The sequence below is a fragment of the Podarcis gaigeae genome (genome assembly GCF_964106915.1).
Source record: "Podarcis gaigeae genome assembly, chromosome: 13".
Lineage (NCBI taxonomy): Eukaryota > Metazoa > Chordata > Lepidosauria > Squamata > Lacertidae > Podarcis > Podarcis gaigeae.
In genome coordinates, this window is record NC_139689.1 from 45,820,654 (window position 1) to 45,847,927 (window position 27,274).

Sequence of the window (27,274 nt, forward strand, 5' to 3'; positions counted from 1 at the left end):
CAATGTGCTCTACATGGGGCAACCTTTGAAGGTGACCCAGAAACTACAACTAATCCAGAATGTGGCAGCTTGACTGGTGACTGGGAGTGGCCACCGAGACCATATAACACTGGTCCTGAAAGACCTACTATTGGCTCCCAGTACTCCATCCCCATCGTTCAGCCCGGAAACTGAGGTCCAGGTTTGAGGACCTTCTGGCAGTTCCCTCAATGCAAGGTGAAGTTACAGGGAACCAGGCAGAGGGCCTTCTTGGTAGTGGCACCCTTTGGAACGCCCTCCCATCAGAAATAAACAGCTATCTGATTTTTATAAGACATCTGAAGGCAACACTGTTTAGGAAAGTTTTTAATGTTTAATGTTATATTGTGTTTTTAATATGTTGCAAGCCGCCCAGAGTGGCTGGAGAAACCCAGCCAGATGGGCGGAGTATAAATATTTTTTATTATCCCTGGCATTTCCAGGTATGTCCAGGAGATGCTGCCGGAAAGCCCAGAAGCTGCTTCCAGCTAGTGTACTCAATACTGATCTTGATGGTCCAATGGTCTGACTTAATGTATGACAACTTCCAGATAATTATGTCTCTTCAAAGCTGCTGACTTTTTTTGGTTACTCTCATGATAATATAATTATTATTACTGCTACTCCTTTTACATACGCCTCAAGGTGATGTGCAGGCATACAATAAGAATGGCTAAAAATGGTTTTGAAAATAGTGCAGCTTTAAAAGCAATGCCAAATGAATACAGCAGAGACCCTTCATCTCGCTGCAAAAGTTTATTGAAACAAAAATGTCAACAGTTTGTTTTTAATGCCTGGTTTTATTGGGACGCGGGTGGCGCTGTGGGTTAAACCACAGAGCCTAGGACTTGCCGATCAGAAAGTCGGCAGTTCAAATCCCGCGACGGGGTGAGCTCCTGTTGCTCGGTCCCTGCTCCTGCCAACCTAGCAGTTTGAAAGCACGTCAAAGTGCAAGTAGATAAATAGGTACCACTCCGGCGGGAAGGTAAATGGTGTTTCCGTGCGCTGCTCTGGTTCACCAGAAGTGGCTTAGTCATGCTGGCCACATGACCCGGAAGCTGTACGCCGGCTCCCTCGGCCAGTAAAGCGAGATGAGCTCCGCAACCCCAGAGTTGGCAACGACTGGACCTAATGGTCCCTTTACCTTTACTGGTATATTTAACAAATATGCTGTGTTACATGAATGGCGCAGAGGTTTTTGCTGATTTACTTGGCATTTAAAGATCTTGTCGAGGAAATAAATGAGAATCGCCCTGGAACCTTTCTTAGCCGCTGCTGCTTGGTTTCAGCAGAGGCTTCCTGACATTACCAATGCCCTCTTGCTTCTGTCTCCAGGGCTGAACCGCAGCGGGTCTCTGCTCAATTTGCCTGTCCCTATGATGCAGAAGCCCAGCATGTCCGGAGTCATGGGCCTTGCCAAGTGCAAAGAGAAGCAGCTCCCTGAGCAGCAAGGTAAGGAGGAGAGGAGGCTTGTGGCTCACAGTGAGGAGATGGTATGTGTTGGTCAGCAAAAAGGGAACTGGTGATAATTACCTGGCAGGCTCTGGGTCTGATGTATCGGCTGCAGCCCTGCCCAAACATTAAACTTAAGGTTTCTTCAGAGGAGAAGCAGCACCCCACAACAGATCTCTACACCACCCGTGACCCTGAAGAGTTGTTGAATCCTGGCATCCCTGCCCCAGGACCAGAGACCCCCCACACCTGGGTTCCTAGCTGGCTTTCTGACTCCACCCTCGCCCATCTTTCCCAGCAGCACGGGAGAGTAGTGAGCCAGGCAGGAGCTTCAGAGCACACAAGACTACTCAGATGGCTTTAAAAAGGGATCATGATGATGATGATGATGAATTTTGTATACAGCCCTTCATATGTCTCAGGGCAGTTCACAATTTAAAACATAAACACAAACGGTGCGAAACATTCTCCGGCCAAATTCAGGAACTTGCTTCTATTTTCGCTCATAGCATGCAAGTCTGTCTTAAGTAGCCCCAGCGAAGGTGGAGATGGGACGACCCCAATTCTTAACAGAGATAAGTGAAATCCCAAATAATACTGTGAGCCGAGGAGCACACGTTGCAGCAACACAATCCTATGTATGTCTAATTAGCACCATGTTCTGTTAAATTCAGTGGGACTTCACTCCAAGGTAAAAATGTATAGAATCGTAACCTCAATCTCTCTAGTTACTGCGTTCACCCACTAGTGGCTGCATGACCAATTAGTTGGTTAAGTATAATAATTTTATTGACCACTAAGGTAAATGTGCACAGGATTTGATAAATCTATGGAGGGTTAGATTGTCAAAGGCTCCTAACCCAGATGGTTATGTTCACCATTGGAGGCAGTATTCTTCTGAATACCCGTTGCTGGAAACAGCAGGAGAGGGGCTTGCCACCGTGCTTGCGGACTTCTGGTTGGCCACTGTGAGAATACAATATGGGACTAGATGAGCCGTTAGCCTGGTATAGAAGGGCTTTTCATAGGAGGCCTTGAGAGAGCAGTGCCTTGGCATTGAGTGGCTTAAAGTCCAGCGTGCTTTAAGTTAGCAGGTGGCACAGTCAGTGCAAATGGGAGCACTTGAGCCCTATGGGTTTCCAGGAAAAAGATGGCAAGGGTGTGCTCTGGTGAGGAGCAAGCAGAAGTAGGGAATTCTACTCATATATGGAATTCTATTCATATATTGATCCAGAATTGAATCCCAATGTTAACAAACTTTAACACGTTGCAGGATCCCCACAAAATAGACCAGAGGCAATTGTATTTCATCCAGCAGAGCTTTACTGCTACTCAATGGGGAGGGGTATACAAGGGTTAAGGAGGGACGCGGGTGGCGCTGTGGGTTAAACCACAGAGCCTAGGACTTGCCGATCAGAAGGTTGGTGGTTCGAATCCCTGCAATGGGGTGAGCTCCCATTGCTCGGTCCCTGCTCCTGCCAACCTAGCAGTTCGAAAGCACGTCAAAGTGCAAGTAGATAAATAGATAAATTACCTACCTCTGGCAGGAAGGTAAACGGCATTTCCGTGCGCTGCTCTGGTTCGCCAGAAGTGGCTTAGTCCTGCTGGCCACATGACCCGGAAGCTGTATGCTGGCTCCCTCGGCCAGTAAAGCGAGATGAGCGCCGCAACCCCAGCATCGTCCACGACTTGACCTAATGGTCAGGGGTCCCTTTACCTTTACCTATGTCTTGCGGACGGTGCAAAAACCTTGTGTTAAACAAGCAGCATTGATTCCTCACAAGATCTCCAGGAGGCATTCTCCGTTGACAATGTGCTCTTTCTCTTTGTCTTGTAATGGCAGAGTCTGGAGTTGGTCTTTTCTGGTGGTACTCTGTGGGGTGGGGTCTGCCTTTTGGAGAGGGTGGCAGGCCTCGTTTGGGGGAAGAGGAACTTGACGGTATCCTAATACTGTGGAAATCTTGAGAGATATGTCGTTTGTTGTGTTGTTGCAGCTTCTCTGGATGAAGACAAGCCGTGGTATTCTATTTTCCCCATTGACAACGAAGAGCTGGTTTATGGTCGCTGGGAGGACAACATCATCTGGGATGACGAGGCGATGGAGAAAGTCTTGACTCCACCCGTTCTGACCCTTGACCCAAATGATGAAAATATAATCCTGGGTATGTCCACAGAACCATAGTGCTTTCCCTTTGGGCCTACTAGTGGTTGATGAGAAAAGATCTCTGGCTTTCTGAAGCATGGTGATTTATTTATTTTTGCTGGCTTCTTAGGTGATCTTTTATTTTCCCCCCCTCCATATTTATCTTAAAGCATTGCAGCTGGAAACCACTTAATTTCTATCTGAAGCATGGTGATTTTGTAACGGGTTCAAGGTGAAAAATTCAGGTGGGCTGAGGGGAAATGTTTTCCTAAGCAACCACCTGTCCAAGGGCAGTGAAGCTCGTGCTTTTTCTATCTCCCAGGAAACTACCTCTCCTCATGAATTCTGGGAATTGTAGTTAATATGAGGAGCCTGAGGATCTCTTACAGAACTTTCAGTAAACTGTAATTGCCAAGGTTCTTTTGCAGCAACCATGACAGTTAACTGCCTCCCGCCCCCCCCCCCTTATTTAAATTTGCATTGTAGCTATTTCTATACTGAAATGAGCAGTGGGGCTTAAATTGCAGAAGTAGGGAGTGAGGTAACCTGTTATGTAAAAGATCCCATAGGGAGGAACCATTTCTTCAGGTTTAAAAATCCCCATAATCTCTGTTTTAGGTTTAATGGCTATTTTTAAAAAATCAGTCATGCCATTTAAAAAATAATAATTTTGCAAATACAGTGGTGCCTCGCAAGACGAAATTAATCCGTTCCGTGAGGCTCTTCGTATAGCGGTTTTTTCGTCTTGCGAAGCAAGCCCATTGACAGCTTAGCGGATTAGCGCTATTAGCGGTTTAGTGGCTTTTAGCGATCAGATGTTAAGCGGCTTATATGCGGATCAGCTGTTAAGTGGATTAGCGGCTTAGGAAAAGGGAAAAAAACCCGCAGGAACTCGCAAGACATTTTTGTCTTGCGAAGCAAGCCCATAGGGAAATTCGTTTTGCGAAGTGCCTCCAAAACGGAAAACCCTTTCGTCTAGCGGGTTTTCCATCTTGCGAGGCACCACTGTATAACAGAATAAAAATATTGTTTGCTGGTATTAAAAGGAGGAATATTCTATCTATCCCGGCTTAAAATCATAGGTTACTATAAATAGTTTCATGTCCAAATAGGTACCAAAAAGAGATTATGATTATAATCCCTGCATTCAAATGGGCTTCTTTTATGTATATTTTTCCCCCTGAAATGGAAATATCCTTTTAAATTACGTTTGTGGCTAAAAACTCGTTTGCTTTATAAAAACAGGTGCAATACATTCGTTTGACTGTGTTGACATTTATGTCAAAGTGTTACTTAAGAGAAAAATAAGGAGCCTTGCTATCTCTGAGCTAATCAGGTGTTCAAATGAAAGGTTAGATAACAAGGTCCATAAGAGAATAATACATGGTAAATAAATCTAACCACAGAAATTCAAGCCATTGCATCTTGACCATTTGTGTAAGCTTCTAGTCTAGCACTGAGCAGGATATTGACTGCTTAGCACACTCTCAAAGAAGCACAATACTGTCCCCCACTGGTATCAGCTGCCTCCAGAACAGAGGAGCTGACAGACAGCTAAAATGGACAGTACTTTTATCTTCCGGCAGTGTAACACTGTCACAGACATGGAGATGACAAAGACACCTGACCACCACTGTAGTTCTTTTATGTATTTGAAGTGGTGCTGCGGATATCTGCAGGCAAGCAGTCAGAGTACATTCTCTTGTATGTTCCTTCCTAGAAATTCCTGATGAGAAGGAAGAGATGACGTTGAACTCTCCTTCCAAAGAGAGCAAGAAAGAGTCTTCTCTAAAGAAGAGCCGGATTCTCCTGGGCAAGACAGGAGTCATTAAGGAAGAGACTCAGCAGGTTTGTTGGAATGGCTCAGGTTTTTTTCCACATAAGAATGATGAAGACAAATTCTGACTCTTGCTTCCCTGTGTTGCAACTCTAGAATATGTCTCAGCCAGAGGTGAAGGATCCCTGGAACCTCTCAAATGACGAATTTTACTATCCAAAGCAGCAGGGGCTTCGTGGAACCTTTGGAGGCAACATCATCCAGGTTAGAACAAGTAGGGGCAACTCTCTCCATTTCCATGTGTGCATTTAAGTATGCCAAATGCAATCTCCTGTAGAATTCCATCATTCTGAGAACCATGTGCCTTTGAATGGTGTTCCGTGCCTTCATCATAGAACAAGGCGCCCTGTGCAGGTATAACTGGTGACCCAGCTTTCGGCTGGAAGTTTGCAGGGCTTCTTCCCAAAGCTCTGCATGCTATAGAAAGCAGGTCCGTGGTACCTAACACCAAGAAAACTAGCGCTAATACGCCCAGGAACCTCACCAAAATGCTGGAGAGGGTGCACATCCACAGGCACATACCTCCACATGTGGTGGGAGTGCGCCAAAATCCAACTATTCTGGACAACAACCATACAAGAAATAAGTAAAATAACCAAGCAGGTATTAGAAATCACCCCAAAATTGGCCTTACTAAACATCTTCCAAGACAATAATGCCTACTTACACCACAAGGAAATCATAATCCACCTACTTTCAGCAGCTAGAAGCTTCATAGCCAGACACTGGAGAGACCTGTCAGGAGTAAGCATGGACCAATGGTACCAAATAGTATGGGAAACAGCCTTACTAGAAAAATTAACCAATAAACTGAAACTGACACGGGGACAAATAGAAGAAGACACCTTCACCCCGGTATGGCTCACTTTTATCACATACACAGCCCAACAAGACAACGACAAAAATCCACCAACAGCATACAAATCAACCTGATCCAAAACACCCACCCACCCCACTCACACACGAAAACAAAGACCACCACAGCCAACCACAAATGAATAAACACACCCTAGGCCAACCCCAACCTCTCTCACCACCAAAGGAACACAAGCAAACAGCAGAGAACCTGCACAATCAACACTGACACCAAACGCTGACACATATAGTAAGTAAAATAGAAACATCGCCACCTGACCCCACCCCTGCCCATCTCCCCCCCACACCTCTTTCCCTCTTTTCTTCCTAATGTCTCAACAATTGAAACTGATTTGTAAAAATGTTACATGGGGGGAAAAATACGAGAGAGAGACATTGCAAACACTTTTGTAAATCAATAAAATCTTTAATAATAAAAAGAAAACATCAGGTCCTTTGGGCGGACACACCCTGCATCCCCCTCTCTTCCTGTGATCTAGGATGTCCCTGTTCTGGGATGGGGAGGTGTCCCTCTGGGGGCAGTAATGTGCGTCCTGATTTTTGTGCCCCTCGAGTGACGGCACACATGCTTTTTTTTTGGTGCAGCACTCAATCCCTGCGGTGGAGCTCCGGCAGCCCTTCTTCCCCACCCACATGGGCCCCATGAAGTTGCGCCAGGCTCACCGGCCTCCCCTGAAGAAATACTCCTTTGGGACCCTTTCCCAGCCCGGCCCTCATCCGGTGCAGCCGCTGCTGAAGCACATAAAGAAGAAAGCCAAGGTGAGGCCCTCCCACTTCCTGGTTCTTCTTTGACAGCTGCCACTTTGGCTGCACTTCACTTTGAGGGGCTTCCCTGCTCTTCCTGGGATCCGTTGGGGTTTCCGTTGTCTTTTGCTCCCTTGACAAACCTCCTCCTTGCTCCGCGCCCAGATGAGAGAACAAGAGCGGCAAGCCTCTGGCGGCGGGGAGATGTTCTTCATGCGCACCCCAGCCGACCTCACTGGCAAGGACGGGGACCTCATCCTGGCCGAGTACAGTGAGGAGAACGCCCCCTTGATGATGCAGGTCGGCATGGCAACCAAGATCAAGAACTACTACAAGCGGGTGAGTGCGCTGGGGTTTGGCCGCCGGGGTTTTGAGCTTCTGCAGTCTGAACCTGCCCTTCTGACTTAATCCTGTCTTCCTTCCTGGCAGAAACCGGGCAAGGATCCTGGTGCCCCAGACTGTAAATACGGAGAGACGGTGTACTGCCACACCTCCCCGTTCTTGGGCTCTCTTCATCCGGGCCAGCTGCTCCAGGTGAGAGATTCGGCTTCTACAGGGAGCGCGGGGATCAGGATGGAGTTGGTGTGTGCTTCGAATGACCACCAGCTGCAATTGCTTGAGCAGGTGGCCTTTCTAAGGTCTGCCCAGCTCTTTCTCAATGCAGGTATTTCGTGTGCAGCAGCAATATTAATTCATAGAATCATAGATCTGTAGAGTTGGAAGGGACCACGAGGGTCGGCTAGTCCAATCTCATAAAAATAAAAACAAAAACATAAATTAAAAAATAAATAAATTTAATTTAAATTTAAATTAATTTAAATTAAATAAATTATTATTATTATTATTATTTATACCCTGCCCATCTGGCTGGGTTTTCCCAGCCACTCGGGGCAGCTCCCAACAGAACATTAAAAACATGATAAAACATCAAACATTAAAAACTTCCCTAAACAGGGCTGCCTTCAGATGTCTTCTAAAAGTCAGATAGTTGTTTATTTCCTTGACATCTGATGGGAGGGCATTCCACAGGGCGGGTGCCACTACTGAGAAGGCCCTCTGCCTGGTTCCCTGTAACCTCACTTCTCGCAGGGAGAGAATCGCCAGAAGGCCCTCAGAGCTGGAGATTGGTGAACGATGGGGGTGTAGACGCTTCTTTATATTGGGCCAAGGCCGTTTTGCCCAATGTGGGGCTTGAACCCATTTAAGCTATCCATAATTTGTTTGCTTATTATTTATTGCAGTATTAATAATCCACATTTCCTGAAAGTATAACGAGAGCAGTATGCAACATACAAGTTTATAATAAAATCAGGGAAAGTGCCAGGCAAAAACTTCATTTTAAAAAATAAATAAATTGGCAAATACTGATAGGTTGAAAATAAATAAATGTAAAGTCCTGTCTAAATAATGCAGCTTTTGGAAGACCCCTAAATGAGGCAGGAGTGTTTACTGCCAGGTCGCTCAGATGCTTACACGAAGCCTTGGCCCTGGTTAGTAAAGTTGTGATGGGCAACCCCATCACAGCTAGGGAGTTTGTATCTTGAGCATGGGTGCTACCAGCAGAGGCTGGGGGTGGGAAAACAACTTGATTAAGGCATCCCAGTTCATGGCAGACTCGTCCTTGGGCTGCATCCAGTACCCCACCTGCCAAACATATGCAGGCAAGCAACCAGTTCTTCCGCTTTCTTTTTTTTTTTTTTTTTTTGCACACCAGACACCTTTGGGGAATGGAAAATGGCTTGCTGTGTGTGTTGCAAGCTTCAGACTCTGGCGCATAAATATTTTTGTGGTGCTTGCCCATCTTTGAGCCTGCTGTGTTATCTCGACTGTCTCTTGGGTTTGGTGTATAATCCCAGTGCATCTCAAGGACTAAAACTGGCCTGTAAGGTTATGCCAGATTCTTTTTCTTCCTCTGACTGCTTTTGCAGTCGACCAAAAGGTGGCCCCTTTTTCTTTCGTCAGGCATTTGAAAACAACCTCTTCCGGGCTCCGATCTACCTTCACAAGATGCCTGAAACAGACTTCTTAGTTATCCGGACGCGACAAGCTTATTACATCCGGGAGCTGGTGGATATATTTGTGGTTGGACAAGAATGTCCTCTCTTTGAAGTTCCTGGACCCAACTCTAAACGGGCCAATACTCACATCCGAGACTTTCTACAGGTTTGTTTTTTGCGGTTTGTGTAAATTATCTCTGCGGCAAGCTCAGCGAAGAGGAAAAAATATTTTTAGCACGTTGCTTAGCACATACAACTGGTGTTGTCTCAGCTGTGACACGTGGGCCTGTGCAAGAGGGCACCTTAAAAAAAGGTCTTCATATTTGAGATCAGAAACGGATCAGCTCAGGTTGGCTAGTAACCTCAGAGTTCTTGTCCTCTCTTGCAGTTTGGCTCACTTGTTAGAGACTACTGTTGTTTTAAAAAAGTCATTAGGTAAAGGTAAAGGGACCCCTGACCATTAGGTCCAGTCGTGACCGACTCTGGGGTGCGGCGCTCATCTTGCTTTATTGGCCGAGGGAGCCGGCATACAGCTTCTGGGTCATGTGGTCAGCATGACTAAGCTGCTTCTGGCGAACCAGAGCAGCGCATGGAAACGCCGTTTACCTTCCCACCGGAGCGGTACCTATTTATCTACTTGCACTTTGACGTGCTTTCGAACTGCTAGGTTGGCAGGAGCAGGGACCAAGCAACGGGAGCTCACCCTGTCGCGGGGATTCGAACTGCTGATCTTCTGATCAGCAAGTCCTAGGCTCTGTGGTTTAACCCACAGCGCCACCCGGGTCCCTAAAAAAAGAAAAAAAGTCATTAAAAGGAAAACAATAAAATTGAGCAATTCAAATCAAAAGGTCATGCACAACATAGAGGAACCCCAGCTGGCCATTGTAGCTCTTGGTGGGCAGAGAGGAGCACCGGGCTGGGCTGCCTGGTTCACGCCCCCTACTGGCACCCCCTCACACTACGCCCCCGCTTGTAACTCATACTGTTCTTTGGGCTTTCTTGCCAGGTCTTCATATATCGCCTGTTCTGGAAGAGCAGAGACCGGCCCCGAAGGATCCGCATGGAGGATATTAAGAAGGCCTTTCCTTCCCACTCGGAGAGCAGCATCCGCAAGCGGCTGAAGCTCTGCGCCGACTTCAAGCGCACAGGTAGGCTTTGCTCACTTTGCAGGTGCCCCGTTCCACCGAGGTGGCCAGTCGCTGAGCGTAGCATCGTTTTCTGAGAAGGGGACACAGCTCGGCATTCAAGCACCTTCGTTGCCAGCAGAAGGTCCTGTGGTTTATCTCTGCCATCTCCAGTTAATAATAATAATAATAATAATAATAATAATAATAATAAATAATTCTATTTATATCCTGCCCTCCCCAGCCGAAGCCGGGTTCAGGGCGGCTAACAACAATAAAATAATATAACATTCTGAAATAATTCCTTATAGCAGTGTTTTTCAACCTTTTTTTGGGCAAAGGCACACTTGTTTCATGAAAAAAATCACGAGGCACACCACCATTAGAAAATGTTAAAAAATTTAACTCTGTGCCTATATTGACTATATATAAAGTAATTCTCTTGAATAGGAATCAAATAAACACAAATAAAGTGTTTTATAATTACTTTATTATGAAATAGTAAGTAAACAGAAATATCTCCTCCTGCTCTGGTCCTCCTGGTGACTCGAGTCGCGACGTCCTCTTCTCTCCGCTGCTGCGCACACTGTGCTCGGGCGGGAAGGAAGTCGGAAGATGATGTCCTACTGTGATAGGTCCAGGCTGGACATCAGAAAAGTGGAGGGTGTCCCCCTGAGGAGCGCCAATCGGCGCCCCTGCTTGCCGAGGGTGGGGTCAACCCCCCCCATACCCAGGACACAGTCTGGCGCCCGCCTAGTGGGCAAAATTTGACATTTTTTAAAAAAAATCTTTCGAATTTTTCAATTTTTCCCACGGCACACCAGGCAACATCTCGCGGCACACTAGTGTGCCGCGGAACAGTGGTTGAAAAACACTGCCTTATGAAATTAATTCAAATCAAGTTAATGGCAACCATTGGGCCAGAGTTCTGTGAAGATTGCCATAGGAGGGAGTCAGGCTGTGCCCTGGCCAAAGGCCTGGTGGAACAGCTTTGTCTTGCAGGCCCTGCGGAAAGACGTCAAGTCCCACAGGGCCCTAGTCTCTTGTGACAGAGCGTTCCACCAGATCGGAGCCACAGCTGAAAAAGCCCTGGCTCTGGTTGAGGCCAGCCTAACCTCTCTGTGGCTTGGGACCTTCAAGATGTTTTTGTTTGAAGACCGTAAGTTCCTCTGTGGGACATACCAGGAGAGGCGGTCCTGTAGGTACGAGGGTCCTAAGCCGTATAGGGCTTTAAAGGTTTAAACCAGCACCTTAAACCTGATCCTGTACTCCACCGGGAGCCAGTGCAGCTGGTATAGCACTGGGTGAATGTGATCTCGCAACAAAGACCCCGTAAGGAGTCTCGCCGTGGCATTCTGCACCCTCAGTTAAAAGGATTGGGCCACAAGTGCTGTAACTGGAATGCCTTCTGACGCTTCCCACATCTGAAATGTCGTCTGCTTGCTCGTCCTGCTCCTGGGACTATGAGAGGAAGGAGGGAATATTTCCTAGCCTGGCTTATTTGGGACCCCTACCTTTTTCAGGGATGGACTCAAACTGGTGGGTTCTAAAGCCAGATTTCCGACTACCCACCGAAGAGGAGATCCGAGCGATGGTGTCTCCGGAGCAGTGCTGTGCCTATTACAGCATGATCTCTGCTGAGCAGCGCTTGAAGGTGAGCCTATGCCTTTTGTGAATTTCCTCAGTCCTTGTTGGTTGCTTGCTTTTGCGCTTTGCAAGGTATTTTGAGAAAGCCATTTCTGACCCTTGGGGAGGAGAGGGGGTTGCGGTCTTGCCCCTCCCCCCAAGCGCGGGGGCTGGCTTTTGCCCCCGCGAGATCTGGGGGAATCCCTGGGCGTGCTTTCCACCCGTCCGCCAATCGGCAGGCTGGAGGCAGGCGTGGCCTCGCATACTTAAGGCCAGGCACGCCCAGGGTCCCCCCTCTTTACTCCTGGCCAGCTGAGATGGGGGGGAAGGTACGCCATCACCTTCCCCAAGAAAAAGGGGTAGTCTGGTAGAGGACTCCGGGGGGCGTTGTCTTGTCCGAAACCTTGGTAGGTAAGGGCCTCCGGCACGCCCCCGAGCGGTGACACCCGTGGGATCCTAGTTGGTGTACTTCAACAGGACCCCCACGGTTCGTGTTAACCCTTCCCGGTCACCATGCCGGGTAGTGGATAGGAGCCAATGCCTAAGGCCAATACCTTCAATTCTCTAATCAATAAAGTTGTGGCCTTTTCATGCCCAATTAAATCTTAAACATCGTGTCCTGTGTCTTTATTTCTTATGGGGGAGGGGTATTGACACGCAACTGCAAGGCCATCTTCCTCATGGCAGTCTCCACCAATGGGAGAATCATAAAGGCAAAGTACCGTACTTTTCTGTGTATAAGACTAGGTTTTTTTTCTTTTAAAAATTATGCTAAAAAGTGGGGGTCGTCTTAAACATGGATAGCGCATAGGGTTGACGTTTGTTTGGTTGCTGTGTCAAGGGCTGGTGTTGCTTGGGTGACGCTGTGGCAATTAGGCGGGTGATTGGCAGCTTCTGTCGGCAAGGGGACAGATGAGAGGCGGATTTTGCACCACATGCGGGTGAGCGATTTTTGGCAATCCCCCCCTAAGAAAAGCTCAACAACTCAGAGCCATCTCCCCCCATTTTCTTAAATTTGAGTCCCTCAAAATAGGGGCGTCTTATTCATTGGGGGTGTCTTATACCCAGAAAAGTACAGTATATGTTGCAGAACCTGGTCAGTGGTGGTGCAGTGGTCAGAATGTTAGACCTAGGACCTGGGAGACAGGGGTTCAAATCCCCATCTCATCCATGCAGCTCGTTAGGTGTCATTGCCTCTCAAGCTAATCTACCTCACAGGGCTGTTGTGAGCTCTTTGGAGAAAAAAAGTGGGATATAATTGCAGTAAATAACCAACCCTTAAACGCATCCTAAATAAAGAATAAATAAATTTCTTGTTAGCAAGTAGACTAGCCTAAGGGAGTAGATGATACCATGTCCTCAACTGTCCGCCCTGGAGTGTCATGGACTAACTGGAAGCAGAGGAGTGGTAGGTGAGCCCCCCGCAAGAGAACCCCCAGGGGAAGAAGGCTCTGAGCCAGGGGAATGGTGGTAGAGCGACAGTGAGTGGTCAGGGAGCAGACCGAGAGGAGGAGGTGTTGGAAACTTGAAGAGGCATGAGGTGTTTCCAAAGCGAAGGAAGGATTGAACTCTGATTAATAAGAATACACACAGAGGCTTGAACGAGCAAGACTCTGGGAAGGGTGCGTATAATAGTCTGTGTCTCCACCCCTCTATATTTGTTATAGTTCCTCATAGCAATCCGACCTGATCACTACAAGGTAACCGAGTTTAGTGAGAAGAAGGTGGGGCAGAGAGCAGGTCAGAGACAGAGGTTGGTGAAAGGGGGGGGGGGGCAAGAGGCAAAGTAGAGGCAGGCTGCTGAAGAAGCCAGGGAGTCTTCCCCTCCTGCTTGCAACCAGCTCCTCTTCCCCCCAGGTTTCCAAAACATGCAGATAAATGAAAAGAACAGAGCAGAAATTGGTTGCACGCAGAAGCAGTTTGGGAAAGACCCTGGAGAGTGATGCGAAGGCAGGGACTTTTAAGGCGTCGCAACTGCCTCATTGGATTAAGATCTGGGCCTCAGCCAGATTGGTAAAGAAAAAGCATTGCGTATGCAGTATAACACTGTGAGCCCAGATGGCGCTGTGGAGTCCCGCCATTCCCTCCCGGATTTCCCTGTATGAGTTTACAACGTGTTTAAGCAAATCGCCTCTTTTGACATGTCTGGATCCAGCCTTACTGGGAAGAGTTGCTGGTATCACTGCACTGTTTTGGTTACTTTGAATGAAGAGTTAACTGCACCAACAGTGTGGGTTTTTAAAATTGCTGGACCTACGCTTGACTCCAGCTGCTGACATTCACCTGGCATATGGGGGTGTCCCACATGACTCAGAAAACCCTCCTAACCCTTCTAACTCCTAACCCTCTCTTTCCTCAGGACGCAGGTTATGGAGAGAAATCCTTCTTTGCCCCAGAAGAAGAAAACGAGGAGGACTTCCAGATGAAGATAGATGATGAGGTACAACTGGCGGTATCCAGGGTGCAATAGGGGCCTGCGGGTGCTAGGCCACTGGGGAAGTCGTAAATGTTCTCAGGTGGAGATAATATCTTCTCACGGTCTCGGCTGCCCAGGCCTGGAGTGACATGGCTTCCCCCCCTCTTCCTCTCAGGTCCGCACAGCTCCCTGGAACACCACACGGGCCTTCATTGCAGCCATGAAAGGGAAGTGTCTCTTGGAAGTGACGGGAGTGGCAGACCCTACGGGATGTGGAGAAGGCTTCTCCTATGTGAAGATCCCAAACAAGCCAACGCAGCAGAAAGTAAGTGGAAGGGCCAGCTTAGAAAAGTGTGGAGTAAGGCCCCACGGTTGTGAGGCAGGTGCTTAGGAGACTCCTCTTTCTGTTGCTTCCTCCTCTTATTTGCCGGTAAGGAAGGGAGAAGCAGATGAGCTTTCCTATTCTGCCCCCTGAGGTAGTTAGGTGTTAGATTAGGTTATGAGGGATGTGGGTGGCGCTGTGGGTTAAACCACAGAGCCTAGGACTTGCTGATCAGAATCCCCGCGACGGGGTGAGTTCCCGTTGCTCGGTCCCTGCTCCTGCCAACCTAGCAGTTCGAAAGCACGAAGTGCAAGTAGATAAATAGGTAAACGGTGTTTCCGTGCGCTGCTCTGGTTCTCCAGAAGTGGTTTAGTCATGCTGGCCACATGACCCGCAAGCTGTACGCCGGCTCCCTCGGCCACTAAAGTGAGATGAGCGCTGCAATCCCACAGTCGGTCACGACTGGACCTAATGGTCAGGGGTCCCTTTACCTTTAATATTAAGGAGGTGGCTGAGTTTCCATTGAAATGAGGCTGCATTTTAATTTTAATGTTTTAATGTATTTTTATCTTGTTTTAAGTTGTATTTCAGTCAAATTGTTTTTATATCGGTTGTTAGCTGCCCTGAGCCCGGTCTTGGCTGGGGAGGGTGAGGTATAAATAAAATGTATTATTATTAGGCCTGAAGCACGTTTCCTTCCCCAAGCTCTTTGCCCAGGCCTGGGAAGTGGGAGGGTAACTGGTTGGGACTCTGGCAGGAAGAGTCCTGCTCTCCTTCTCCTTCAAGCAGGACGACAAGGAGCCCCAGCCGGTGAAGAAGACGGTGACCGGGACGGACGCGGACCTTCGGCGCCTGTCGCTCAAAAACGCCAAGCAGCTTCTGCGCAAGTTTGGCGTTCCCGAGGAGGAGGTGAGTAGGCGCTGTCTCAGGCTTGTGCCCGGACCCTCCCCTCGGCGGTCTTTTTCACTCAGCCAATCTCTCTCTGCAGATCAAGAAGCTCTCCCGCTGGGAGGTGATCGACGTCGTGCGCACCATGTCCACGGAACAGGCTCGCTCGGGCGAAACTCCAATGAGCAAATTTGCCCGCGGGTCTCGCTTCTCCGTGGCGGAGCACCAGGAGAGGTACAAGGAGGAGTGCCAGCGCATCTTTGACCTGCAGAACAAGTGAGTTTCTTTGGCCTGTACCACGGGCATGTGACCTTTTCTGCCATGTTTCCCCCGCCCATCCTTCTACCAGTCAGTGTTGTTAGTTCTGAGATAGATGGACCAGTGTCCTGACTATGAATCAGAAGAACCTTTATTTGCACCAATCACTAACCACAGCAATAAAATAAAATGTACTGAAGACAGAGGTAAAAACTTAACTATGCAAAATACATTTTGGAGGTTTACATCAATAATCCAATAATAGATCTTATTCTAGTTACATCAGTTACATCAATAATCCAATAATAGATCTTATTCTAGTTACATCAGTTACATCAATAATCCAATAATAGATCTTATTCTAATTGCCGCCACTAAAAACCTTGCAGTTTTTGCTGACGCCTGATCATTATCATCATTTTATTTGTATGCCAACTTTCCACAGTTAAAAACAGTGCTCAGGGCGGCTTACAACATGACAAGATTTACTTAATTACAAAAGTCATAAACATAAATAAACCACATAAAAAAATACACAACCAAATGGAAAACAATTTCCACATAAATATCTAAAACTAAGAATACAGCATTAATATCACAGCTTAAAATGACGTAGGTAAAAAATAAGAGCAATTTAAAACCAAAAAAACAAAAACGGAACCCTCTCTGTCCAGCAGCAGCGGCAGCAGTCCTTTATGGAGCCCATCAGGCCCTGCCCTAGGCCAGGTGGTGAGTGGCAGGACTGGGGCCCTCAGGCGCTGAGCAGGCGAGTCCTCTCTTGGTCTGCTAAAAGAAAGGACCCAGTAGCAATGGTCAAGTGACAATAATAGAGGGGTGATAACCCCACTCCTCAAATCTTTATGAAGTGTCCAGACCAGAAGCACATGAGCCACTGACTCAATACTGCCATGTCCACATGGATATAACTGTTTTTCCAGTGGATTTTTTTGAAATCGACCCTCAAGTACAGCCAAAGGCAGTATATTCATTCTTGCAAAAGTGAAGGTGCATCTGTAATTTGGAATTGTTAAATTTTGCAAATAGGGTGCCAAAGTGCCTGTCCTGGCTATGCTTTAGGCAGCTTTTGGTGTCCTAGTGTGTGTAGGAGAGTCGCCAGGGCTCTGGGGTTGTGACTCCTTGAAAGCTGTTGCGATGTTTGTGCTTCCGCCCTCCTGTTTGCGGCCCAGCGCCTTACATGCTATAAACCCAAAGTGATTGACCCCGGTGGTGGTTTTCTGCTTCAGGGTCCTAGAGTCTACGGAGATCTTATCCACGGACACCGACAGCAGCTCTGCGGAGGACAGCGACTTTGAGGAGATGGGGAAGAACATTGAGAACATGCTCCAGAACAAGAAGACCAGCTCCCAGCTGTCGCGGGAGAGGGAGGAGCAGGAGCGGAAGGAACTGCAGAGGATGCTGATGGGGGAGGACAGCATCAACGAGAAGGAGAGGGGCAAGAAAGACAGGAAGGACAAGAAAGGGCTCTGTGAGTGCCTGGCAGGGGCAGGAAGGTCCCCAGATAGGGGGCAGCTCTGGGATCCAGCTATAGTCTTGATGCAGCAGCAGCTGTGGCATTCCTGGTGTTCTTGGACTCCAGCTCCCAGCATCCTTTGCCAGTATGGCCCAATGCTCAGGGATGATGGGAGTTGTGGTCCAGATATAAAGTAAAGGTAAAGGACCCCTGACAGTTAAGTCCAGTCGCGAACGACTCTGGGGTTGCGGCACTCATCTCGCTTTACTGGCTGAGGGAGCCGACAGTTTTTCCAGGTCATGTGGCCAGTACGACTAAGCCGCTTCTGGCGAAACCAGAGCAGCACACGGAGACACCGTTAACCTTCCCGCCGCAGTGGCACCTATTTATCTACTTGCACTAGTGTGCTTTTGAACTGCTGGGTTGGCAGGAGCTGGGACCGAACAATGGGAGCTCACCCTCTCGCGGGGATTCGACTTGCTGACCTTCCGATCGGCAAGCCCTTGGTTCAGTGGTTTAGACCACAGCGCCACCCATGTCCAGGCATAGCTGTAGCTATAGCTATACCTAGATATAGCAGTAAAAGGTAAAGGTAAAGGTACCCCTGCCCGTACGGGCCAGTCTTGACAGACTCTCGGGTTGTGCGCCCATCTCACTTAAGAGGCCAGGGGCCAGCGCTGTCCGGAGACACTTCCGGGTCACGTGGCCAGCGTGACAAAGCTGCATCTGGCGAGCCAGAGCTGCACACGGAAACGCCGTTTACCTTCCCGCTGGTAAGCGGTCCCTATTTATCTATTTGCACCCGGAGGTGCTTTCGAACTGCTAGGTTGGCAGGCGCTGGGACCGAGCAGCGGGAGCGCACCCCGCCGCAGGGATTCGAACCGCCGACCTTTCGATCGGCAAGTCCTAGGTGCTGAGGCTTTAACCCACAGCGCCACCTGCGTCCCGCAGATATAGCAGTACCTCGGGTTAAGTACTTAATTCGTTCCGGAGGTCTTAACCTGAAACTGTTCTTAACCTGAAGCACCACTTTAGCTAATGGGGCCTCCTGCTGCTGCCGTGCCACTGGAGCCCGATTTCTGCTCTCATCCTGAACCAAAGTTCTTAGCCCAAGGTACTATTTCTGGGTTAGCGGAGTCTGTAACCTGAAGCGTATATAACCCGAGGTACCACTGTATAGTGCTCTCTCTCTCTCTTTTGTGCATGTGTGTGTACACAGAGAAAGTAAACAAATGCCACATAACACTGGGATAGTCCAGAGGGCTCCTTCAGATGGTGGGCAGTGTATGAGGGACATAGTATTTAGGTCTTGGGGTATTTAAGGCTTACAGAGAAAGGGAACTTGGATAGTGGGAACAGAAGTGGGCATGAGAGCTTCCTGAAGGTGCTCTCCTAGGGTGCACATTGCTTAAAAGGTGCATGGTTTAATGGGGGGGGTTTGGCAGTTTCTATGTTCTCTCTCCTAAACGTCCAGTCCCGAGACCTGCCTTTGCCCCTTCCCATTGGATATTGGAGACACTAGGCATTTCGGTTTCCGCATGGAGAGTTCACAGCCTTGGCTTGTCCCCTTGACAATGCAGGACGTGTTTTTCCTTGCAGCCTCCACCCCTGGCAGCCTGGGAGGGTCTCACAAAGATGACGACACAGCTTCTGTGACCAGCCTGAACTCCTCCGCCACGGGCCGCCGCTTGAAAATCTACCGCACTTTCCGCGACGAGGACGGGAAGGAGTACGTGAGGTGCGAGACGGTCCGCAAGCCCGCAGTCATCGATGCCTACAGCAGGATACGGACAACCAAGGACGACGAGTTCATGTGAGGGCATTCCAGAGACGCTGCTTTACTCTTGGGAGTGACATGCTGGTAGGGTGGGAATCTCCTTGCCAAAGGAGAGCGGCGAGAGGCCAGAAAATGTACAGTATGTTTATATTTGTTCCTTTAAAAAAAGTTGCATCCTGCCTTCGTGCCTTTTTCTACGTGGAAAAACATATTTTAAAGTACACATGGGCGGGATATAGCAAATAAGAAAATATGGAACTAACACAAGGAGTCAGGCAGAGTGAATGAGCAGCAGCCAACGTTGTATTCCAGAGGGGAGGAACCTGTGGCCCCATCAGATGTTGTTGGACTCCAAATCCCATCAGCCCTAGCTGGCATAGCCAGTGGTCAAGGATGATAGGAGCTGCAGTCCAGCATCATCTGAAAAGCCCATATGCCTAGTGTGCTTTAATGCTTAGTGGCCAGCCCTACCATTAGGCCAGGGGAACCTGTGGTCATCTGGAAGCTGCTGGCTATACACAGCTCCCATCAGGGCTTGCCTGCAGAGCCAATTGTCTGGGGCGATGGGAGTTTGAGTCCTGCAACATCAAAGTCCCTCGCCTTTGTGTTTCCAGCCGGAAGTTTGCCCTCTTTGACGAGCAGCACCGGGAGGAGATGCGGAAAGAGAGGCGCCGGATCCAGGAGCAGCTGCGGCGGCTCAAACGAAACCAAGAGAAGGAGAAGCTGAAGGGTCCTCCTGAGAAGAAGCCCAAGAAGATGAAGGAGCGGACAGACCTTAAGGTAAGCTGTCTCCCTTGGAAACTTTGGCTGCCTCCGGCTCCTTCTCTTGTGGTCTTTAAATTTTAAAATAGGGACGCAGGTGGCGCTGTGGGTTAAACCACAGAGCTTAGGACTTGCCGATCAGAAGGTCGGCGGTTCGAATCCCCGCGACAGGGTGAGCTCCCATTGCTCAGTCCCTGCTCCTGCCAACCTAGCAGTTTGAAAGCACGTCAAAGTGCAAGTAGATAAATAGGTACCACTCCGGCGGGAAGGTAAACGGCGTTTCTGTGCGCTGCTCTGGTTCGCCAGAAGCGGCGTAGTCATGCTGGCCACATGACCCGGAAGCTGTACGGCGTCTCCCTCGGCCAATAAAGCGAGATGAGCGCCGCAACCCCAGAGTCGTCTGCGACTGGACCTAATGGTCAGGGGTCCCTTTACCTTAACTAGCTGTTGTGTTTGTGGAAGAAAAGTAAGCATGAGTGGCAGCATCTCAGAAACCAGAGTGCGGGCCTTAGCAGGTGGTGCTTGGGGGTGCTATCCTGTTGTCCTCTCCTCAATATCTAGAAGAAGCAGAATAAATTCTGCAAGGAAGAAAACATGTAGCCCAGTTTAATTCAGTTGCTGTTGAGAGACTTTGCTGAATTTAGATTGCATAGCTGCATAATCCTTTCTTTTTTTTTAAATAATCCCAGAGTGGTAGCCATGCAGCTTAAAAAAAAAAAAAATTAGAGTCCTGTGGCACCTTAAAGACTAACACATTTTATTAAGGCATAAAAATTTGTGGGCTCAAACCCCCTTTGTCAGAAGCATTAGGTGAAAGTTGGCAGTAAGCAGAAATTTTAATAAGTTTCAACTCCAGTTTATCACAGAGCTTTTTTGCATCTCCTTGCCATTCAGCTCCCACCTTAAAAAGCCTCTCCTTTATCTACCTTCCAGCTAAGAACTCCATGCCACTGACAGGGTGAGCTTGAATCCACAAAAGATGACAGCATAATAAATTGGTTAGTCTTTAAGTGTGCTGCAGGACTCTTTAATTTTTTAAGCTACATGGCTACCTATCTGGGATTTCTTCCCCCTAAATCTGGATTCTGCAGCTATGCAACTTAGTATGTACACAGTTTAGCTATGCAACTTAGTACAGTGGTGCCTCGCAAGACGAAATTAATTCGTTCCGCAAGTTTTTTCTTCTTGCGAGTTTTTCGTCTTGCGAAGCACGGTTTCCCATAGGAATGCATTGAAAATCAATCAATGCGTTCCTATGGAGACCATCCGGGGACAGAGGGGAAGTGTCGCACGCCTTCCCCTCTGTCCTCGGACCTGTTTTAAAGCAAGGGGCAGCAGGGAGAAGATTGCTTCTCCCCGTTGCCTGCCCCGCAATCTCCGGGGACAGAGGGGAAGGTGCGCGGACCTGTTTTAAAGCAAGGGAAGGGGCAGCGGGGAGAATCACTTCTCCCCGTTGCCGCCCCTTGGTTCAAAAGGGGTCTGGGGACAGAGGGGAAGGCGCACTTGTCCCCGGAGATTGCGGGGCTGGCAACGGGGAGAAGCGATCTTCGACCCGCCGCCCCTTGCTTCAAAAGAGGTCCAGATAGCGCTTCCCCGCTATCCCCGGAGCTTGCGGGGCAAGCTTCGTTTTGCGAAGCAAGCCCATAGGGAAATGCGTCTTGCAAAGCGGCTAAGAAAACGAAAATCTCCTTCGTCTAGCGAGTTTTCGTCTTCCGAGGCGTTCGTCTTGCGGGGTACCACTGTATGTACACAATTTAGCTTTAAGCTGCTTCTGTGTTGCTGGTGGTGCAGTTGATGAAAGCCTTGCCTGTGTCTCTTGAGAAATCCCCCCTCCTTTTTTTTTGCTCCTGGGGCCAAGCTTTCACCCTTTTGCTTTCGCTTGCAGTTAAAGTGTGGCGCTTGCGGTGCCATTGGCCACATGCGGACCAACAAATTCTGCCCCCTCTACTACCAAACCAACGCTCCACCCTCCAACCCCGTTGCCATGACGGAGGAGCAGGAGGAGGAGCTGGAGAAGACCGTCATCCCCAACGATAATGAGGAGCTGATCAAAGTGGAGGGGACCAAGATCGTCTTGGGGAAGCAGCTCATCGAGAGGTGAGAGGCACTCGGCATCATCTCAAAGATAGGGGAGTCTGCCGGATCAGGGCCATGGCCCATCTAGTCCAGCATCCTAATCTCACAGTGGGGACCCAAAAATCTGTGGGAAGTCCCCGAGCGCAAGAGCACTTCTCTCCTCCTCTGATCTTTAGCAACTAGCATTCAGAAGCATAGGGGACGCGGGTGGCGCTGTGGGTTAAACCACAGAGCCTAGGACTTGCCGATCAGAAGGTCGGCGGTTCCAATCGCCGCGACGGGGTGAGCTCCCATTGCTCTGTCCCTGCTCCTGCCAACCTAGCAGTTTGAAAGCACGTCAAAGTGCAAGTAGATAAATAGGTACCACTCCGGCGGGAAGGTAAGCGGTGTTTCCGTGCGCTGCTCTGGTTCGCCAGAAGCGGCTTAGTCATGCTGGCCACATGACCTGCAAGCTGTCTGCGGACAAACGCCGGCTCCCTCGGCCACTAAAGTGAGAAGGGCGCTGCAACCCCAGAGTTGGTCACGACTGGACCTAATGGTCAGGGGTCCCTTTACCTTACCTTTTATTCAGAAGCATTACTGGTCATAGCCATTGTGGTTGGTAGCCATTGACAGAGCATCACCGTCATATGGTCTCCTGTGTGAGCAAGTTCCATAGTTTCACTATGCATTGCAGGAATAAATGCCAAATCTTCCACCATTCAGATTCATTGAATGGCCACAATTTCTACTGTTACCAGAGAGGAGCAAAAACTTTCCCCTATGCCAGTGGTTTTTAACCTTTTTGAGTCCACATCTCCCTTGACCAGTCACATTCTTTCTGCGGCTCCCCTGCGGAAGCCACTTACCCAGGGGTTCCTTTGCAGTAAGTGGGGATTTCCCCGCTCTGCATCTGCCCTGCTTCTTTCTGGCACCCTTTTGGGCACGCAGGTAACCACCCTAAATAGAATAACAGGGTTGTGTCCTGTGTTCATCATAATCCAGAGCAGACCCAAAGAATGAATATGCCTAACTTAGGCTTGTTAATTTTAGTGGATCTGCTCCAAGTAGTACTTAGTCAGAAGAGGTCTTTTAGATCATCCAGCTCAGGCATAGGCAAACTCAGCCCTCCGGATGTTTTGGGACTACAGTTCCCATCATCCCTGACCACAGGTCCTGTTAGCTAGGGATCATGGGAGTTGTAGGCCAAAAACACCTGGAGGGTCGAGTTTGCCTATGCCTGATCTAGCTCAAACGTTTTACTCAGCAATGAATCCATAAACGGTAAAACCATGAAATGGTGTGACCCGCCAGTCAGGAGTGTGGCAGAAAAGAAATGCCGTTGCGCAAAGATCATTAGCGAAGATGCCTCATGGATCTGTTTGGCAAGGCTGTTCCCAAAAAGAGAAGGCCATTGGATAATTGAAGAGATGGCTCACATACCACCCATTGCACAGAGTGCAAGGCAGTTAACCAGCAAGGTCAAGTAAAAAGAGTCCCAAACATCCATAAAATAACATACCGTATTTTTCGCTCTATAGGACGCACTTTTCCCCCTCCAAAAATGAAGGGGAAATGTTTGTGTGTCCTATGGGGCAAATGCAGGATCCTTGGCTTCAGCGAAAGCAGTGCGAAGCCTCCAAAGCGCAGAGGGAGTGCTCTCTCCGGGCTCCGGAGGCTACGCATTGCTTTCGCTGAAGCCTGGAGAGCGAGAGGGGTTGATGCACACCGACCCCTCTCGCTCTCCAGGCTTCAGGGGGAGCAGCAACTGACGCACAAGGTAGAATTGGTAGCACCTTAAGGATACAGCAGGCAGCTTTGTAAGCTGACCTGTGGTGGGGTTACAGGTCTTCAACTTACAGCTCCTTTGACCCCAGACTAGACCCACTGAAAGAGTAAACGGGCTTCTTGCTGTGCTCTTTGTGGTTGACTCAGTCCCTCCCAGAGTGGCGGCTAGACGCACCAAAGGAAGAGGAGCTGCAAGCTACAGCTCGCGTCTCTCTCCTCTCTCCCTGCAGCGCGGATGAAGTTCGCAGGAAGTCTTTAGTGCTGAAGTTCCCGAAACAGCAGCTTCCACCGAAGAAGAAACGGCGCGTCGGGACCACAGTTCATTGCGACTACTTGAACGTGAGCCCTTCCCTGAGACTCGTGCTCCTTCCCCCTGCCCACGGTCTGCCTGGGAGACAGTTGCAGGGACAAGGACTTGCTTCAAGCCTTGGTCAGAGGGCCAGTAGGCTGCAAGCTGGCCGCAGCTGGAGGGCAATCCGTCCCCTAAAGAGCAGAGACCAGCTGCATGCTTGGCGATGATTTTTGTGCAAACCTTGGAAGGGTCTTTAACGCGTCGCTTCTGTCTCTTTCAGCGGCCTCACAAATCCATCCACCGACGTCGCACTGACCCCATGGTGACTCTGTCCTCTATCCTGGAAAGCATTATCAATGAGATGCGAGATCTTCCCAATGTAAGACCTCTTTCCCTGCGGGGTTTAATTTTGGCCTCTCCTGGTTGAATGTTGTGTGCAGAGGCAAGGCGGCTCTTTGCTTCCAGATATCAGGAGGACCAGCTCCTTGGTTGGATGTGAACAACAGAAAACTGGATTTATGAGATTTTTTGTATAGGGTTTTGTAGGAGATTTTCTACAGGGTGTCCTTTTCCAAACTGCCCTTCGTCCAAAGATTGCAGGGTGGTTCACAACGTAAAAGTAGAAAACGAGAACACAAAATATGTAAGAAAAACAACTGCCCTCAAAGGTGAAATGTGTAAAATGTTTCTCATAGGGAGGATGCTTGCTTGGAATGGCTCTGGTAGCCTTTTGGGGGCAGGTGGGCTGTTTTCTGCCCTCTGCCTGGTGAGCGGTGCTTTTAATGGGTTTTTAGTGCTTTTATGTTGCTGTACCCAGCGGGTGGCACTGTGGGTTAAACCACACAGAGCCTAGGACTTGCCGATCAGAAGGTCGGCAGTTCGAATCCCCGCGACAGGGTGAGCTCCCGTTGCTCAGTCCCTGCTCCTGCCAACCTAGGAGTTCGAAAGCATGTCAGAGTGCAAGTAGATAAATAGGTACCACTCTGGCAGGAAGGTAAACAGCGTTTCCGTGCGCTGCTCTGGTTCGCCAGAAGCGGCTTAGTCCTGCTGGCCACATGACCCGGAAGCTGTCTGCGGACAAACGTCAGCTCCCTCGGCCTATAGAGCGAGATGAGCATGCAACCCCAGAGTGGGTCACGACTGGACCTAATGGTCAGGGGTCCCTTTACCTTTACCCAGCCCTGATACCTTAAGGGAAAGTGGTGTGCAAAGGTGCAAAAGGGAAGCTCACCTTCCTTTCGGCTTTTCCTCTGCTTCTCCCAGACATATCCCTTCCACCAGCCTGTTAACGGGAAGGTCGTCAAAGATTATTACAAGATCATCACGAAGCCAATGGACCTGCAGACCCTGCGAGAAAACGTCCGCAAACGCCTTTACCCATCCCGCGAAGAATTCCGGGAGCAGGTGGAGCTGATCGTGAAGAACAGTGCCACATACAATGGTGAGGGTTAATTAGTTTTCTTTTTTTAAAAAATGAAATAAACACTTCTCTTCTCCTGAGCTCCTTGCATGAAGTGTCCCAACCTTAAAATGCCAGTCATGGCAACTGGGGCAGTGACGTGGTGCTCTTCCTGAGGAGGCGAACGGTGGCTTTTAATTTTCTAAGGCAGTCTGGTACCAAGGTAATTCCTTCTGATGCTCACCTGCTTTATGTTATAACCCATTTTATGCTTTAAAGTGCTTGTCCTATCTTCATTATGGGACACGGGTGGCGCTGTGGGTTAAACCACAGAGCCTAGGACTTGCCGATCAGAAGATCGGCGGTTCGAATCCCTGCGATGGGGTGAGCTCCTGTTGCTCGGTCCCAGCTCCTGCCAACCTAGCACTTTGAAAGCACATCAAAGTGCAAGTAGATAAATAGGTACCACTCTGGCGGGAAGGTAAATGGTGTTTCCATGCGCTGCTCTGGTTCGCCAGAAGAAGCTTAGTCATGCTGGCCACATGACCCGGAAGCTGTATGCCGGCTCCCTCTGCCAATAAAGTGAGATGAGCGCTGCAACCCCAGAGTCAGTCACGACTGGACTTAATGGTCAGGGGTCCCTTTACCTTTACCTTTTACCTATCTTCATTAGGTGTCCAGCTATTTCCTTGATTTACATATTTGTAGCTTTCCAGCATATTTCCTTCCTGCAGCTTCCTGGTTTTCCTCTTCTCTCGGTGTGGCTGATTCCCTTTCCTCTCCTTGTCCGATTTATCGTCAGGACCGGCACCTACCTTGCCTTGGGTGATTTTCAGTTAGAACTGAACTAGTCCTTCTGGACTGCTTAGGAAGAGCTGTGATACCTGCTCCTTTTCGCTGGTTCTGTGATCTCCCAGCAGCTTGCTTTGCCTGTTGCTTCTCAGTCTCCCTCCCACCAGAGATTGGCCTTTGCCAATCTGATGCCCTCCCAGATCTTTTGGACTACAACTCCCATCAGTCCCAGACCTTACTGGCTTGGGCTGATGGGAGCTGCAGTTCCAAAACACGTAGGGGACACCAGCTGGTTGCAAAAGGGGAGAGTCTGCTCCCTGAGACTCTTGATGAGTCTGGGTTAGCTCTCCGTGCCACTGGGAGATGCGACTAACCTAATCCTATGGAATCCTAAACTTCTGATTCTCCTTTCAACCTAGCAAGGTTCTCAAGGCAGCTCGCAACAGCGGCATCCCACAATAAATGTTTCTGTTTTGTGGGTAATAAAAATCTGCCCTTATTCCCTTACGGGGGACACAAGAGTCCTTTGTAGGTACTCCATCGGTCGGAGAAAATAACAGAGGCCAACCAGAGAATATTGAGAAGCAAAGCAGCTAGTAAGCCTAAGCCTGATCTTTATTGAACTGTTGCAACAGGGTGCTCCCATCACATGCAGGAGAAGGACCCAGAACCAAGGTGTGCCTGCCCTTATATAGATATTTTAAATTCCCTGCCCTGGAGCTCAAGACCACCCCTCCATACAACATACATCACAGAAGGGGTGTAACCCAAGAGCACCCCCCACAAACATCATACCTACATCACAGAAAAGGCGGTCTGCAACAGAAATTCGAATGTTGTTGTTGTTTTTCCTGTCTGCCAAGTTATCTGATAATGCCTTATCTGATTCCCTTTCCTGGTAGTCTGCCCATTCCTTTGAGATGGTGATTACCCGATTCCTGAAACAATGGGAAGGCTCCCCCACCCCCTGCCTCCTTGCAGAGAAAACATTTGGTCGGTTTGGGAGTCAAAATGGCTTCAGGGCGGTCCTCCTGTGCTGCTCCAGACATGTGGTCCACACATCTATGTATGCGCTTGGTTGGTACATTTATGAACGTGTTACATTATATATATATATATATATATATATATGCAGGTTTTGGTGTCCTCGGGTGTCTTCCCGTGTAAAAGTTGGGGTGTCTAGGCGACGTTTCGACGAGGTCTCACTCGTCATCTTCAGGCTGGTGCTTTCGGCTTC

General features: G+C 49.0%; 1 protein-coding gene and 1 long non-coding RNA gene across 9 annotated transcripts in view; one reads left to right on the forward strand and one right to left on the reverse strand.

The window, feature by feature from the left end:
* The window catches only part of LOC310830292, a 313,780-nt gene that overhangs the window by 20,565 nt on the left and 265,941 nt on the right, over positions 1-27,274 (reverse strand). The window lies entirely within an intron of this gene.
* LOC310829905 (transcription initiation factor TFIID subunit 1) overlaps positions 1-27,274 on the forward strand; it is a 50,042-nt gene that overhangs the window by 10,226 nt on the left and 12,542 nt on the right. For 4 of the 8 annotated variants that reach the window (XM_083708924.1, XM_083708928.1, XM_083708925.1 and 1 more), the window contains exons 9-29: positions 1,354-1,470; positions 3,465-3,632; positions 5,334-5,461; positions 5,547-5,654; positions 6,912-7,085; positions 7,236-7,409; positions 7,500-7,604; positions 9,033-9,233; positions 10,074-10,215; positions 11,715-11,845; positions 14,177-14,257; positions 14,409-14,558; positions 15,342-15,464; positions 15,544-15,719; positions 16,946-17,187; positions 18,772-18,985; positions 19,564-19,729; positions 21,597-21,808; positions 23,785-23,893; positions 24,127-24,225; positions 25,110-25,287. In XM_083708924.1, coding sequence (XP_083565050.1) covers positions 1,354-1,470; positions 3,465-3,632; positions 5,334-5,461; positions 5,547-5,654; positions 6,912-7,085; positions 7,236-7,409; positions 7,500-7,604; positions 9,033-9,233; positions 10,074-10,215; positions 11,715-11,845; positions 14,177-14,257; positions 14,409-14,558; positions 15,342-15,464; positions 15,544-15,719; positions 16,946-17,187; positions 18,772-18,985; positions 19,564-19,729; positions 21,597-21,808; positions 23,785-23,893; positions 24,127-24,225; positions 25,110-25,287 — 3,198 coding nt within the window. The remainder of the gene's footprint in view (positions 1-1,353; positions 1,471-3,464; positions 3,633-5,333; positions 5,462-5,546; positions 5,655-6,911; positions 7,086-7,235; positions 7,410-7,499; positions 7,605-9,032; positions 9,234-10,073; positions 10,216-11,714; positions 11,846-14,176; positions 14,258-14,408; positions 14,559-15,341; positions 15,465-15,543; positions 15,720-16,945; positions 17,188-18,771; positions 18,986-19,563; positions 19,730-21,596; positions 21,809-23,784; positions 23,894-24,126; positions 24,226-25,109; positions 25,288-27,274) is intronic. The other 4 variants (XM_083708926.1, XM_083708930.1, XM_083708927.1 and 1 more) reach the window with 1 other exon arrangement.